This window comes from Myotis yumanensis, unplaced genomic scaffold (assembly GCF_028538775.1).
Source record: "Myotis yumanensis isolate MYYU_CA2020_CCGP unplaced genomic scaffold, mMyoYum1.0.hap1 SCAF_8, whole genome shotgun sequence".
Lineage (NCBI taxonomy): Eukaryota > Metazoa > Chordata > Mammalia > Chiroptera > Vespertilionidae > Myotis > Myotis yumanensis.
The window spans coordinates 50,479,026-50,495,599 of record NW_027223759.1 but is presented as its reverse complement, the minus strand read 5'-3'; the positions used below and the strand labels follow the sequence as shown (position 1 = coordinate 50,495,599).

At 38.0% G+C, this 16,574-nt stretch overlaps 1 protein-coding gene across 4 annotated transcripts in view; it reads right to left on the bottom strand.

Annotated features, from left to right (window-relative positions):
• The window catches only part of LOC139015274 (sodium channel protein type 3 subunit alpha), a 107,913-nt gene that overhangs the window by 43,992 nt on the left and 47,347 nt on the right, over positions 1-16,574 (bottom strand). For 2 of the 4 annotated variants that reach the window (XM_070422845.1, XM_070422840.1), the window contains 4 exons: positions 16,367-16,573; positions 9,265-9,555; positions 2,452-2,748; positions 1,263-1,395 (listed from right to left, as the gene is read on the bottom strand). In XM_070422845.1, coding sequence (XP_070278946.1) covers positions 1,263-1,395; positions 2,452-2,748; positions 9,265-9,555; positions 16,367-16,573 — 928 coding nt within the window. Of the gene's footprint in view, positions 1-1,262; positions 1,396-2,451; positions 2,749-9,264; positions 9,556-11,797; positions 11,881-16,366; position 16,574 lie in introns of those variants that run through there. The other 2 variants (XM_070422841.1, XM_070422842.1) reach the window with 2 other exon arrangements.

Genomic DNA, 16,574 nt, shown 5'->3' with positions numbered 1-16,574 from the left:
GGGGAATAGAAGTTGATAAAACAGCTTAACAAACTTGAGAAGACAATCCCATTAAATATTTTTCATAAAATATTCATTAAAAATGTCATGAAATAAACTGTATTTTTCCTTTAATTAAATACAAAAAATAAACACTTTGAGTTAATATTTTGCTTCAAATTAACTTTATTACCTAATAACTTAGGTAATAGTTGATTAATTGCTATATTCTCTCATCAAAACAAGTTTTTGTATCAGCTTTATAGGAATATTAAATGTATCAAATAATTATTGTTTAATTTGAAAGTACGTTTTTTAAAAACACTGTTTAAAGATGTGATCTTTATCAATACATGTGACTTATTCTTTCCTCTGTTTCCACAACAGCACTGATCTTGCACACAATGAGAATATAGTATATATATTTTTAGTATAGATTGAAACCCAAATCTACTTCTGTTATTCATATTTCTTTATATGTTTCAGAAGTTTAGCCTACTATATAAAAAATTACTAGTAATTTTAATGGGTGAAGCCTGTTAAAAAATAATGATGTGACTGCTTAGATATCCAATACACTAATAGAAGAAGATACAAAATGTAACTGATGCTTTCTAAAGAACGTATGTTAGGTATGACTTATGTAACAACATACACTGCAGTGCTAATTAAATACCCTTCTAAGCTTCAAGAAGTAATGACTCATTTAATGAACGAATAAAGGATTAATAATTACTGCCCATTCCCCTGTGTCAAAATTAGTAAGCATTGTGTCAGCTCTCCTTTAAGAGGATGTAATGGTTTCTGGGAATGTGGAAGATGGGGGAGATCTTTAGGGCCCTTGTTGAAGTGGAGCACGTGTTTTGATTTGTCCAACTCACTCATATGCTTCTCTGAACCCCATTACCACCTCCTTGCCTGGAAAACAGGTTAAAGGTTGAAAGAGACGTTTCTTTGTGCTTCTTCATACCAACACTTAAAAAGGGAAGCATTTACTCTAATTACTTAAGGATAATGTAATATCAGGGTAAATAATCACTGATAGAGTACCAAGTGGGGAAATGTCACTCTGCAGAGATGTTAAGGACCGAAGTAAAAAAGAAATAAGAACAATATTAGTTTCTATAACCAATGGGAACGTAATATGTTCCATATATCATCTACTTAGGTCTAATACATAGTTCTGATCCTGGGTAATTAACTGTGGTAATTTAAAGAGAAGACCTAGGTTCCACAAAGCATATGATCATAGAAAGCGGCCTGCCTCATGGCCTGCTTCTTACCCTCCATTGTGTTGGTCAGGATGCTGGCTATGCTCATGGCTCTCTGCCTTCCAGAGGAATCCTCTAGCATTTCCATCGAAATCTGGTAAGAACTTAGCCTTCTCTTTCTGACTTCTGTTTCAGTGGTGGTGCCCTGCAAACCAAATACTGATGGCTCAAACCACCCTTTTCAATGACTAATACAACACCACATAGTATTTTTTTGGAAAACCATGCTACATGCAATTTTTCCAAGTCACAATTTTCAAGTAATAAAATATTAAATTTGTTCTTGAGTTATAAACAGTTTCTTAAAAAATTACCATAGGTGATAGCCTTTACCAAGAATTCACCAGTTAGAATGCAATTGTACAGGGCAATTATATTGCAGAACCTGCTGGATTTTTCAGGGAAATTTTCATAAGCATGCTAATGTCAAGTATTGTTTCATCTTGTTCACATTCAAATTGTTTTTCTGCTTATTTTGATAACTTATAATCAGATCAATCTTCCCTCCCAATAAATAATAAGATTATATAGTCCCAAGGGTAAGTTATTTTACTTGAGGCTATATTGACAATATTGACATATATGGGCCAATTTTTTCATGCACAAACACAGATGTACAATGAAATGTGTGTGCTTTCCTGAGATTTTCTTAATTATTTCTATATGCCATTTTATAAGAAATAACATTTTAGAGCCATTTTAATAGATATCAAAATATTTGACTCACTGTAATATTGACAGTTGTGTAAAAACTGCCCCTTATCTATATTGCTCACTATAATATTTAATTTTAAATATATGAAATTTCCAGAATATGAAAAATTCTGGGTGATCATATATCTATAATAATGATTTGGTTTTTAAAGTGCTCATTATTTTGTGTTGGCAGGTCTACTGAATTTGCAGATATTATTTCATCCCAGATTCTAAAAACTGGGCTCTTTTAACTTAAGCATTTGAAAGCTATGGTCCCATACAATTCAATTGATTCTAAAAAGTTTGTTGTTTTGCGTTCAGTGAATAATACATAATATTTAAGGACTGCTTCCAAAATGACAGTCCTTAAAAATAATGTATTATTTCATTACTAGGCCTTGACTATTTCAAATTGGTATATAATGTCAGTAGAAGCTAACTTATTATCTATTATCACCTCTGGCAGTTGTCCAGTAGGTGAGGTTAAAGCTGATGGTCCACCCACCAAGGAAACCACACCATTGCAATCCACAGTGCTGTGCATCTTCCCATTTGCTGGAAGCCCTGGCACCATCCTGGATGACATACTGGCCTGACTAACGTTACTGTTGCGTCGCTCTCCATGTCTGTGGGGCACAAACAGTGAGTCTCTCCTGCTCTCGCTGTCTTCAAATGTACTGTGCTCATCATCAGCAAAGTCATTTTCAGAACCGACATCCTTGGCCCGGCCTCTGAAGCTGAAAATACTTGTTTTGCTGTTGCGTCGTGGGGAAAACAGGGAGCCACGGATACTTAGCAGAGACTGAGGAGAGAGCAAGGAAGAAAGGAATGGGGACGGGGGGGGGGGGGGGGGGGGGCATACACACAATTATTTAATAAAAGTCCTAATATTGCAGAATCTATTTTCTTTTGGGTGTAGAATAGTCTTGCTCTTAAACACAGGTAATCAAATTTATAGAGAACACATATGTTTTGATATTTTTATTATAGGTCACAATGCAAATTTAAGTATAAAGTGTTCATTTCTTTACTAAGAATCTTGATTTGCAAGTTATTAAGTCCACGACCATTTCATTTAATCTTCATCTAGTACTGTGAGGTGTATTTTTTAATCACAATGTTATAGGGCTGGAACTTCATGTTGAAGAGGACAAGTGGGTTTTTTGTTTGTTTTGGTGGGAGTGATAGTTAAACAAGTAGTAGGTTGCTTTCTCTGCCAAATACTGTGATCTGAAAGGACATACAACTTGGAAAATAAGTTATGGCTCAAGTGAGACTGTTGGCTCAGATTTCAAATATTTGTAGAAAATATTTTACTTCTGGATGTAATGGTTTAAAAAACAAAACTATTTTTTCTTCAGTCACTTCTTTTGGATTCTGACAGGAAATTATTCTTTTTCTGGACCTGTTTGTCTCTATCCACCTGGGAATAAAAGTCATAAAGTTAATCTATGACCTTGACTGCCAAATTTGCTAGCAGTTTCCCAAATGGCTAATCATGATTCACGCTATTTGAGAGAATATATATCAGAGTAATGACAACAGAGAGTATTTCTAAACTGCTTTATAAATCATTTTCTTATTTAACATTTAACGCTAAGTGCTTTAAAAAGCAAGATATATATACTTGACTTTGCTAAAGAGGGTGATATAAAACACAGCTTATCCTTCTGATCTCACTTTAATTTTATTAAAAGGAACTGGATGATTCAAAACCATTTTGAACATTACACATGTTCACAAATAAATCAAGTTAATAGTTTCTGGTACAGGAAAATGAGGATTTAGCCTGAAGTCTCTTCTTTCACTTTTTGGATAGATTTTAAACTCGCAGCACCGAATACTTCTACGTTTATTCTAGCCTTGATGGCAGTTTTCAAAGACATCTTTATTCAGTCTGCAGAACCTTTGTTTACTCCCTTTCTCACTGACTGTGACACTCCCTGTTGCTCCCCCTCCCCCCCACTCTCCAGTTCATCTCTCATGACCTCTCCTATCTCTCTGCATAGCCAGGGTAATAATGTATTTGTACATACAGACACATGTGCACACGTAGTCACATGTCAGCATAAATATGCCCGGATCTTCCCTTTCTTTCCCCAAGCTTCAGTGTAAAACCAAATAAAATTTTAGTGGGGAAAAACATTGGAAAGGCAAACTCCATCAAATTTATTTTGGTCCCTCTGCCTAATTAGATAATGCTGATTTTCTTAGGCCTCATTCATAGCTTTATTTTTATGACTTTTCCCAGACTACAAAGCACTAGGATAATCTTTGTTGCCCTTTATAACGGGGATGCTCTGAGAAGATCCTATGCATTTAAAAAGATGCCATTGGCCCGGCCGGCATAGATCAGTGATTGAGCATTGACTGTTGAACCAAGAAGTCACGGTTCAATTCCTGGTCAGGGCACATGCCCGGGTTGCGAGCTCAGTCCCCAGTGTGGGAGTGCAGGAGGCATCCAATCAATGGTTCTCTCTCATCATTGATGTTTCTATTTCTCTCTCCCTCTCCTTTCCTCTCTGAATAAATAAAAATATATTAAAATAAAATAAATAAAATAAAAAGGTGTCATTGCTTTGGATTTGGTTAGGATCGCCACAGGAAATACCGACTGCCTATTTGTCCAACCTGCGGCTGTGCCTGCATGACACACGTTTGTGCAGCAGGCTTGTCTACTCACTATGGACAGCACTTAGGCGGATTTCCACTCTTCAAACTGATCAAGAAATTAGACATTAAGGAGAAATTAATTCAGTCCCTCATTATAAAGAATGTTAATGTTTTAAATCTCCTCAGATTCAATTTAAATGATCAGTACCTTGGTGATGTCCAGACTGGTTTTTGAAACTTTAGTGTGGATTTTTAGGTCCTTGCCTTCTGGAATTTGGATTCAGTGAGAGAGGGTCGGACTCTGGAATCTGAATATTCACCAGGTGGTTCTGTGCAGGTGGGCCTCACTCTACACGCTTACATTAATCCCTAGGACGGGTCAGTGTAATCATCTTAATATACGCATGTTCAGAGGCTATCTTGGGAAACTGAAATTCTGTATGCAAAGGTTGGGAGTATGTGGTACATTCATAATGTATCCTGCACGTGCCTTTAATTTGCATGTTTTCATGTCAGGGTGTTTTCAAAGGCGGTCCAGATCTTTGAGTTTATTTGAAACTTCTATTCACTCTTTGGAAAGTATAATAATGGGTGTGAGCACAGCTTTCAAGGCAATGGAGACTGAAAAAGGCGATGACAAAAATAGTATTCAGAGAAAAGGAACCAAAAATAACACACTCAAAGATGCAGCAGAGTGCAGGGAATGCCCACAGCTGCGCCAGGCCTTTCTCCAGGGAAAACAAGCTTTTGTGCTCTAGGAGCGAAAGATCCTCTTTCTTTGCCTCAGGCATGCCCCAGCGTCCATCCCAGGGTTTCATGTTACCATGGGCCCAGAAGGTAAATCTGAACTCTTTTTCTTAATTTTCAACAACAGAAGGGAGAATAGAAGAAATCAGGTCTGTAAAACACAATGCAGGGCTGGACTCAAGTAGTTTTGTAAAAGTCAAGGTGGAAGGCGGTGCAGGGAATTTAACTCTGGCTGTCAGCTAATTTCCCTCTGCTAGGCCTCTCCATGGCTCCTCAGCACAGGCCTCCCAGCTGCCTGTTGGGCATCCCAGGCACATTACCGCACCAGGGACCGACTTACACTTGCTGGAAGAGCCCACGATGCTCTTCTGTGAGGTAGCTTCTTCGCTTGTCATCTCTAAATGTTTGCTAAATGTCTCTTTTACAGTGAGGTTTTCCAGACCAACCCTATTTAAAATGTTTATCTCCAGTGAGTGATCCTGATTCCCCTTTTCAACTTTATTTATTCCTATAGCACTTATCACCTTCTAACACAGTCTATAACTTATTAATTGTCTGTCTCCTCCTTTAATATAAAGTTCCCTGAGGTCAGTGAGTTGTATTGCTTTTGTTCAGTGAGATATTTTCAGCATCTCGAAGTGTTTCTGCCACACAGTAGGTTATTAATAAATACTTGTTGATTGGACAAATGAACTAATCCACAAGTTTTTTTTTTTTTTTTTTTTTGAGCACCATGATGAAACAATGGTGGACAAATGCTGATTTTCAAAAACACATAGATATATGTTCATGTAAATGTTGCTTCTATGCATATACATTTATGAGTAATTGAAACTACTCAAATTTCTAGTTTCTCATTTAGAATTCATTTTACCTATTTTAATTTAACAAGAGCTTTACTATTTGTCACATAGGTATTCCATATTGTTTAATTCCACACAACTGTTTAAGGTAGACATTATCACCCTATTTTACAAAGTAAAAGTGACTCGACCATGGTCACAGAACTAATTTGGAGTTGAAATATGAACACAGGCTTTGTAACATCAATCATTAAGCTGTGGTGTCAAATACTACTAATCCTAACAACTTCTACTCATCTTAATAATGCTAAACTATATCAGAGATGATAGTTTAAGCCAAAAAAGAATCTGGTTCTATAGAGGTTCAAGTTAAACTCAAAAGTGTTATACTGATGTACTGTCATACTTTATATTTGTATTATGCCAGATAGTTGTTGGATCTCTTGATACCAGCATTATCTGTAGGAAACAGTGTTCATCTTATAACTTTTTGTGTGTACATAACTATTTTGTCCGAATATGAAAAGTCAAGCTATAAATTATTAACAGAGTTAATTTTTATTTACACATTAAATGTAAATTATAAAATAAATACCCATTGATAACTTGTATATGCCTTTTGCTCCCAACCAAGAACTAAACAATGAATTTTGTACTTATTCCACTTTTTAAAGAAGTTTTATAAGAAGTTTGTTCTTTATAAGGACATATAGCCCTCGTTTGATATATATATATTTTTTGCTCTAACTTAATTTTAATTATGTAGAGTGTTCCTCAAAATATTACCTTTAGGGTATAATTATGACCCAGATTAATATGATTAGAAGAGTTAATAATTCATTGTACATGAGCATTTAATGGAACCAGTGTTCAAAGTCATAAGTACTTAATCACCAATTTCATAACTATTTACTCTTTACATTATGTAACAGATAAAACTTATTGACAGACAGAAAGTTAAAACGATTTTTCTCTCTGACTTGACATATGCTAAAGAATTGATTAGTTGGCATTAAATCAGAACAAAAAAAGACCATCTTCAATTTAGTTCTCTTCAAGAGCAATTAGGTCATAATTTCATTCTAATGAATTATAGCATGATACCAGATCAGGATAATGGAGGCTCACAGCAGTACAGTTCTCCTATCCTATCTTATAAAGAGGGAATATGCTAATTGACCCTCATGCTGTCACAAAGAGAGTGGCGCCCATAGCCAATAAGGAGGGAATATGCTAATTAAATGCCCCGCCCTCAAAGATGGTGGTGCCTACAGCCAATAAGGAGGAAATATGCTAATTGACTTCCCTGCCCTCAAAGATGGCGGAGCCCACAGCCACAAGATGGCGGTGCCCAGTCCCCTTAGCCCTGCCGGGGCCCGGCCTTGCCACACACCTGCCTTCGGAGTCCCCCAGTCCCCTCAGCCCCCCAGCCCCCCAGGGCTGGCCCAAGGCACAGGCAAGCCTCAGATGGCAGCTGCCCAGCCTCCCAGGGCCACCCAAGGCTCAGGTACTCAGGGCCGGCTGAGGCTTGCGCTGCCAGCAGTGGCAGCAGCAGAGGTGTGATGGGGGCATCACCTTCCCCTTATCACTGGGTCCCCTCCCGCCCCTGAGGGCTCCCAGTCTGTGAGAGAGGGCAGGCTGGACTGAGGGACACCCCCTCCAGTGCATGAATTTTTATGTACTGGGCCTCTAGTCAGAAGATAAAGGCCAAGTCCAGAGACATTTCTTTTCAAGATTCATAACATATGTTGCAATCAGAACCACAGATAATAAAGGCAGAAACCCAGATGTAAAGAAGATAAATTCATCTGAGGTCTCAGAAAGGAAAAGGTAAGCAAAAGATTGCAAAACTATCTCCCTGAAAAGTATGATAGAGAGGTTTTATTCCCCACAGCAATCCCCTCCTCAAAAAAAAAAGCAGATGAAGAAACATGGTCTCAAAATAATGCAACATTTAAAGCTGATTACCTTAAGTTAAAAGTTAATCTATATAAAAGGCTAATGTGTTAAGTGTCCCTCCCACTGTCTGACCAGTCACTATGATGCACACTGACCACCAGGTGGCAGATGCTCAACGCAGGAGCTGCTATGATGCCCACTTGCCATTTATAGAGAAATGGCACCGTGGACCTGGCGCCCACAAAGCAACACTCGGCTTCCCCCAAGTAAGACACAGGTCCTGCCACCACCCCAGAGCGACAGCCCACCAAGTCACAGCTGATGCTGCCAAGACCCCATGGTGCAAAATGCGGCCCACAGTCCAGCCCAGCCCAGAAACGGTGGCTGTGGGCACTGGGTAATGACATCACATAGTAATGCCCAGCTTCCTCTCCCTAGCGATTAGCCTCCTTACAGTTTCTTCAGCCCAGGAACATGACTTGCTTCATAGCTAGTTGGCAACATTTCACACTGTAACCAAATATTTTTCATGCCTCATCTCATTTGATCCTCACAGAAGTCCTGGAGCAGGTAAATAGGAGACTCGGTAGAATCCTATTTTCTTTTCATTAGCCGGAAAACAGAGATTTAGAAAGTTTAGAAACTTGATCAAATTGGAAAGAAGTAAATGGTGGACCTTGAAAACAACTTCAGGTTTTCTCACTGTGCAGAATATAGTCAAACACTGCTGCCGTTAAATATTTTACCCTTTGTTCTCCCTGCATGCTCTACAATAATAATCTGCTTCGTGTTGATATTTACTGCTGTGTTGCTGACAGTTACCTGAAAGAGAAGTTGGGGTGCTTCACTGGGCTGGAAAAAGTTTAACGAAATCAGAAAGCAGGTCTAATTAAGCAAGTTTATTCTATATCTATAAGAGGCTACATTGACTCACGCAGGCACAATACATATAAAACTCTCAGTGGCACCAATTGCATGCATGTGTTTTGATCTATCATTATAGGGAAAGGGCGAATACCAATATTAAAATATTTATTCTAATTAATTTCCTTTCAATGTGCACGAATTCATGCACTGGGCCACTAGTGGGTTAACAAAAGCCTTGTTTAAAAGTAATTTATAATACAAATATAAATAACTATAGTAAATATTAGTTACCCGCCTTTCATTTAAATCAGATATATAAAACAAAACACAGCAATTAACAAGTAACAGCAATGACAAAGTAAATTGGAGCACTTGGTAGAAAGCCATACCTGATGAGGGGAGTAGAATTTCTTGTCACTAGTCAGGCGGTTTCCATCCATGGAATAAAGGAAGCTTCTTCTCTTGACACTGTCTTCAGATTCAGATTTGGGAAACCTGTCTCCCTCGCCTTTGTTGTTTCCTTCAAGATGCTCCCTCTGTCTTCTCTTCTTCCTTCTGTTCCTCCACTCCTTAGCACTTTTGGAGCTTAACTTTGAGGCTTCTGAGGAACTTTCCAAGAGCTCTCCCAGGCCACCTATTCCACTAAAATCTCTTGAAGCAGCTGATGCTGCTGCAACTGCCTGTTTAAAACAGAGCGAGGCACTGGTTAGAACATATGACTTTGAAAACAGTTCAGTGGTACAAATGTTGCCACTTATGGCTATTAACTATATGTGAACATGATGTCTTCTGGTCATTTCATTGTGCGTTTACTACAAGAGTTCCATTACTAATGACACAGTTTTACATACCATAAAGCAATATGCATTAGGGCAAGAAAAGCCCTGTTTGGCACATCTCCTGAAAAGATGTGCCAACTCTGTGGAGATTAGCTTCATTTCAGGAGACAGTTATTCTCTTAAAAAATATCTTTTACATTTTAAAAGCAAATGTTTCTTTTCATGATTACTGGTCTGGTTACTATTCCAACTCCATTCATAAGCGTGTTTCTTCTGAAACATGTGATTGTGAACAACTGCGTGGCATTTTTTTTTCTTTCTAAATCTAGGACAAAATATTTGTGTGTTTGTGTGAACTCAAAGCATTTAAAGTGTTTACTGTTTACCTCTGGATAGAAGTTGTGGGAATGTATTGGCTAGTTTATCCTCTTACTTCATTTGAATTACATTTATTACTATAGTTCACATCTTTAGGGTCATGTTAATCCCAGAGATCAATGATTAATTTACTGCATAGCACTTTTAATTTTAAATTCTTCAATGTTATAAATTATTATAATAAATAATAACACATGCTAACATATCAGTCAATAAGTACCTAAAATTATCATTCAAGGATTTATGATAATTTCTCAATATTTTTCCATATTTTAGCACTAGGTACATAGTTAAGCATTTCAAATTTCTGTACATGCTGAAGAAACACAGCCAGCTCTGAGATAAAGTATGGCAAACATTTTGTATTTTTATTTATATGAATAGTATTTTTAGACTGGAAATGATATAAACATGACTAGAGAGGATATGAAACAGCAATATAGTGCATATCAAAGCTGAGTTCTCATTAAGTATATTCCTGTTTTTAAACATCATCAAGGAAGTGGCAATGATTACATTATGAGGATACTGGTTCAACTCTGTACATATGTCATTCGTAAGTATAAGTAACTCTAACTTATCTACCATTTTGTCCTATCTTTTCCACTAGACTGTAAGTTAGACAGGACTTTTCTCACGTTTTGGTGCGCATTGCCTAGTATGTCACCTGACATAAAAAAAAACGGGGGCTCAGTTACTATTTAGTAAATAAAGATGAAAAAAGGCATAATGTTGTCAGGTTTTTTTAGACACTGATGTGGGGTTGGGGGGAGAATATAAGGCATACTTAGCTTTGACTTTTCCAGATCTCATAGAAGACTGTCAGAATGTATAACAGAAATGTATTTTAGGAAAGAATGAAGATAAAAGTTATAATGCTTTGACATCATGTTGTGTTTTATGTTCCCTCCTTCCCAGGGAGAAACAAACTCTCCTAAGTAGCTTCCATTCTGAATCTCATCTCAACTTAAAATATACCATATGTAGAGAAATACAAATTCTCTAGGACTAACATGATTCCAGTGATGGAATCCCTGGTACTACGTATAGTACTAAATACTTGTGTTGAGCTAAGCAACAGATAAAATGTAAGACAGATATTTGTTAATATTGAATACTATATTAATTATGGAAACCCAGGTCTAAAATTTGGTATAAGACAATGCCTAGCATTCAGATGAAACATTAATTCAGAATTTGGGTATTTATAGAATTGCATATAGTCAGATAGCCAGACTTTTATTGAATTCTTGGTCATCAGTATTACTTCTAACATCATCAATGATGAAAGATTAGAAATATTATGAGATATTTTAAAATATGAATATGTTAAATATAAATATTTGTAAAATAAATGAAAAAAAGAAGCACATTTCTGTAGCAAGTTAAATATAGTTGATTATGCCTGATACACAGAATATATATAATACATACCATTGAAAGGATGGAATATACATGTATTCCTCTTTATCCAAATAAAGTCCTTAATGCACCTTTCCACTTTGAATAGACAGAAACATGCAACACACAGTGCTAATCATTTATTGTCTCACTTGTTGTTAGAAACAAAGGAAGTGGTGGTAATATTCCTTTGCCATAATCCTGAAACTCGTGTTCATTTAAATCACTTCCGGAATTTGTTTTGCATAAGACATGATTTCCCTACCTATTCTGGGTAACAGTTGGCAAATAACTCAAAACCAAAACATATTTCTAAGGCAACAATGGTAACCTCCCGACACAACACATTTTCTGTGTCACTCACCAACTCAAATCTGTCACTTGTTCCACTTCCAGTGATTTGATGATCCCTCAAAGGCAGATGTTTCCTGTCACCTCTCATGTCTGTGTACCTGTTTATACCTAGCTCTGTGACATGGCCAATGTCCTCTTTATTTGAAAATGGCTTGCTGAATTCCTCTTATAGCAAATAATTAATAAGTCCTTAATAATTACAGGAGAATAACATTTTCTTCTTTTAAAATATCTGTGTGATTCAAAATAGGCTCTGTAACTCAGTATCTGTGTCTTTAAAATATAAAACCACATTACTGCCAGTGATTATACTGCATTTTAAACATAAAATCCAGTTTTAAAACCCTACTCAAAACTACAAGACACTGTCCTGGCCAGTATGCTCAGTTAGCTGAGCGCTGTCCCATGCATCAAGAAGTCGCCGGTTCGATTCCTAGTCAGGGCACAAGCCCAGGTTGTGGGCTTGATCCCCATGATCAGCAAATTCTAAATATATGGTTGAACTGCGTAACCAACTAACCAATTCATTGTTAAATCCCCATTTCTCACACACACATACACACAAAAAAGCCTAAAATAAAGACCTAATATTATATGCTATGCATCTTCAAAGTAACTAAGTATTATTAAAAACTTCAATTTTGAAACTACAAATTCCAAGGATATACTGTCTTTCAAATAAAGTTTCAAATATCTGGAGCCATCTATCTGAAAAAAAAAAAAAAAGAATCCCTATATTTCAAAAAGTCACTATGTACAAAAGTTTTTTTGCACTTCTATTTCTGGCCAAGAAATAGTAACAGGGATCAGATTTACTCTCCTTCCTGAAACAATCAATAAAATGGACAGAATGCATGTAATAATGGTTTTGAAGACTGAATGAATGAGACATTGGGTAGAGTATTCAGAAGGATTCTCACTAAACAGTAGAGAATAATTAACAGTAGGGAATAATTAACCCTAAACTAAGTGCTGCCCTAATTCTACCTAACGAATTTCAAAGGTTTGAAGATGTGAAAGGATCAAACTGTTTATAAGTAATGTAACTATGACTCCTAAAAAAGGATCGATAATTTTTATAGAAATACAAAAATATTGAGCAACAAAAAGGTAAAATGAACAGCGTCTGTAATTCAACTGAAGATTTTCGGCAGTGTAAAAAAAAAACAACAAAAACAACCAACAAAACAAAATACACACAGGAGTAGATGACCATTCATGAATAAAATAATTAATTAAAACCATATACATCATAGATGTTAGAATTACTAGATAAGGACTTTAAACAGTTATTACAACTGTATTATATATATTCAAAACATTAGAAACAAGGGAGATATAAAAGAGATGCAGATTGAGCTTTTAGAGATGAAAACTATAATGTCTGAGATGGAAAATACCCTGAATGGGATTAATAGAAGACATGACACTGAAGGGGAAAAGATGATAAAGACATAGCAATAGAAACTATCCAAGCCAAAAAAAAAAGATGATTCTAAAGCTCAAATGAAACTACAAAGGACCTAGAATAGTCAAAACAGCTTTGAAAAAGATAAAAATAAAGTTGGAGAATTATCACTATCTGATTGTAAGACTTATTAACCAGCTACAGTAATTAAGAGTGTGGTATTGGTGCAAAGACAGACAAATAAATCAATTTAACAGAATAGAATTCAGAAATAAACTCACTCACATATGGAGAACTGATTTTTGACAAAGGTTCAAAGGCAATTAGAGGAGGAAGAATATTTTGTTCAGTAAATAGTGCTGGAACAATTAGATATCTATATATATACCAGAGGCCTGGTGCACAAAAATTTGTGCACTCGGAGGGGGAGAGAGGGGTCCCTCAGCCCGGCCTGTGCCCTCTCGCAGTCTGGGACCCCTCAGGGAATGACCACCTGCTGGCTTAGGCCCGCTCCCTGGGAGATTGGGCCTAAGATGGCAATCAGACATCCCTCTGGCAGCCCGGCAGCCCTCGGGGGATGTCCACTTGCCAGCGGGGAGCAGGCCTAAACTGCAGTTGGACATCCTTAGCGCTGTTGAGGAGGCAGGAGAGGCTCCCACCACCACCGCTGTACTGGCAGCCATCAGCCTGACTTGTGGCTGAGCAGAGCTCCTCCCATGTGAGAGCACCCTGACCACCAGAGGGCAGCTCCTGCATTGAGCGTCTGCCCCCTGGTGGTCAGTGTGTGTCATAGTGACCAGTCATTCCCAGTCCTTCTGCTGTTAGGGTCAATTTGCATTTTACCCTTTTACTATATAGGATAGAGGGCTGGTACATGGGTGGGGGCCGGCTGGTTTGCCCTGAAGGGTGATCTGGATCAGGGTGGGGGTCCTGCTGGGGTGCCTGGCCAGCCTGGATGAGGGGATGATGGCTGTTTGCAGCTGGTAACACCCCCTTCAGTGTGGGGGTCCCCACTGGGGTGCCTGGCCAGTCTGGGTGAGGGGCTGAGGGCCGTTTTCAGGCTAGTGGGTGACTGAAGCTCCCAAACTCTCCTTTTTTTCTTTTTTTTTTATTCTGGGATTTATTTACCTTCTATAGCTGTCACTGGAGCTGAGAGCCAACTCCAGCTCTGAGGCCGTGGCTGGCTGAAAGCAGGTATCTGGGTTTGTTTAGCTTCTATAATTGAAACTCTGTTGCCATCACTGGTGCTCTAAGCTCTGAGCCCGCTGGTGGCTGAAAGCAGGTACCTGGGGTTTGTTTAGCTTCTATAATTGCAACATTGTTGTTTCCGGAGCTCAGCTGTGCCGCAGCTGGCGGGGAACCTTGGCTTCCTCCATCACTGGAGCAAGCAAGCCCTCATGTTCGCTTCAGCTGCCTGGCTGCCGGCTGCCATCTTGGTTGGCAGTTAATTTGCATATCTCGCTGATTAGCCAATGGGAAGGGTCGCAAAGTTATGGTTAATTAGCATGTTTCTCTATTATTAGATAGGATATATATAAAAGCCTGGCCAGTAGCTATGACCTGCACTGACCACCAGGGGGCAGGCGCTCAGTGCAGGAGCTGCCCCCTGATGGTCAGTGCACTCCCACAGCAGGAGCGGTGCTCAGCTAACCAACAGACACCAGACTCAGGGCTCACCTGGCAAGCGCAGCTGCAGCGGCGCAAGCCTCTGTGGCAGCATTACCGAGTGGCGGTGGCAGGAGCAGTGCGGTGCCCAACCCAAGTTCGGGCTTCTCCCTGACTGCCTGCTACTTCTCTCACTACTACATCCCTCGAGGGATGTCGGACTGCTGGTTTTGATCCCCTGGCCTGTGGGGATCGGGCCAAAACCAGCAGTCTGACTTCCCTCGAGGGGTCCCGGATTGCGAGAGGGTGCAGGCCAGGCTGAGGGACCCCACCAGCGCATGAATCATCCACTGGGCCTCTAGTCTATATATAAAACAATACCAACCCATAAAACACATTTTACACACAAAAAAATAACATTGATCTAAATATAAAACTTGTAGAAGAAAAAAATAGGAGAAAATCTTCATAATGCTAGTTTGACAAAAAAGAGAAAAAAAAAAGAATTAGATACAACACCAAAAGCACAATCACACAAAAAAGTTTGATAAATTAATTTATAAAAATTAAAAACTTTTATTTAAAAAAATACTATTAGGAGAATGAAAAGACAAGTTACAGACTGGGAAAAATATTTGCAAAGCATACATGTTATAAAGGACTGACTTATTCCTAGAACATATAAAAACTACTCAAAACTTAATAAGAAAACAAACCGCTCAGTTAATATAATGGCAAAAGATCTGAACATCCATTTCTCAATAGAAGCTATACATACAGAGAGCAAGGACATGAAAAGACACTCAACATCATTAGTCATTAAGAAAATGCAAAACAAAACAGCAATGAGATATTTAATATAATGGATAATAAGCCTTACAGTACCCAATGCTGGCAGATGTATGTGAGGCACTGTAACTCTGACATGAATTAGATCTTACTATAGCTTTCCATGATATTTACCTTTCAACTTACATTTTCCTTTTAATAAAACGCTGTTATCCTTTCTCTTCTCCTCAAGACATAAGTGCCCATTTAACATGCCTCTAACCAAAATAGGCCATAATATTAATGAGAATGTAAAGTTAGAATCTAATAGAAGATGCCTTCCTGATATCATGAGAGGAGCTGCAGGAAACACCTTTTGTGCTACAGAAACCCAAAAGAATGGTTAGGAGTGGGTATACCTAAGGTTTTCTTCTTAACATTTTAGACTACTTAACTTCAGAATAAAACCTCAAATATTATAAGTAGTAAAATACAGTGGTTGGAAATATCAGTGATGTCTCTATTTCACATTAAACTGACAATCAGATTCCCTCTCAGCTTTCTTGAGACAATTGTATAGTAGTTAACGTCATCCCAAATGTATTTTCTACCACCTGCTAATTTTCTTATATATATCTAAAAAGTTTCCTTGACTTCCTAACTTCAGCAACAATTTTGTATTTCTCTTTTCGAATGAGAATGCCTGTATACCAAATGAAAACCCAGTTCCAATTTGACAGAAATATTTCTACTTAAAATTTTAATAATAATAATAAAGCTTTGTTCATCCCTCAGTACCTGAGCTTCTTCCTGTTGCTTTTTAAGCTGTTCGAGCATCTGCTGAAATTCAGCCTCTTTCTGCTCTGCTTCTTCCAAGGTGGCCTGATTCTGTTCTTCATAGGCCATGGCCACCACAGCCAGGATCAAATTCACCAAGTAAAAAGAGCCCAGAAAAATCACCAGGACAAAAAATATCATATATGTTTTTCCAGCAGCACGTAATGTC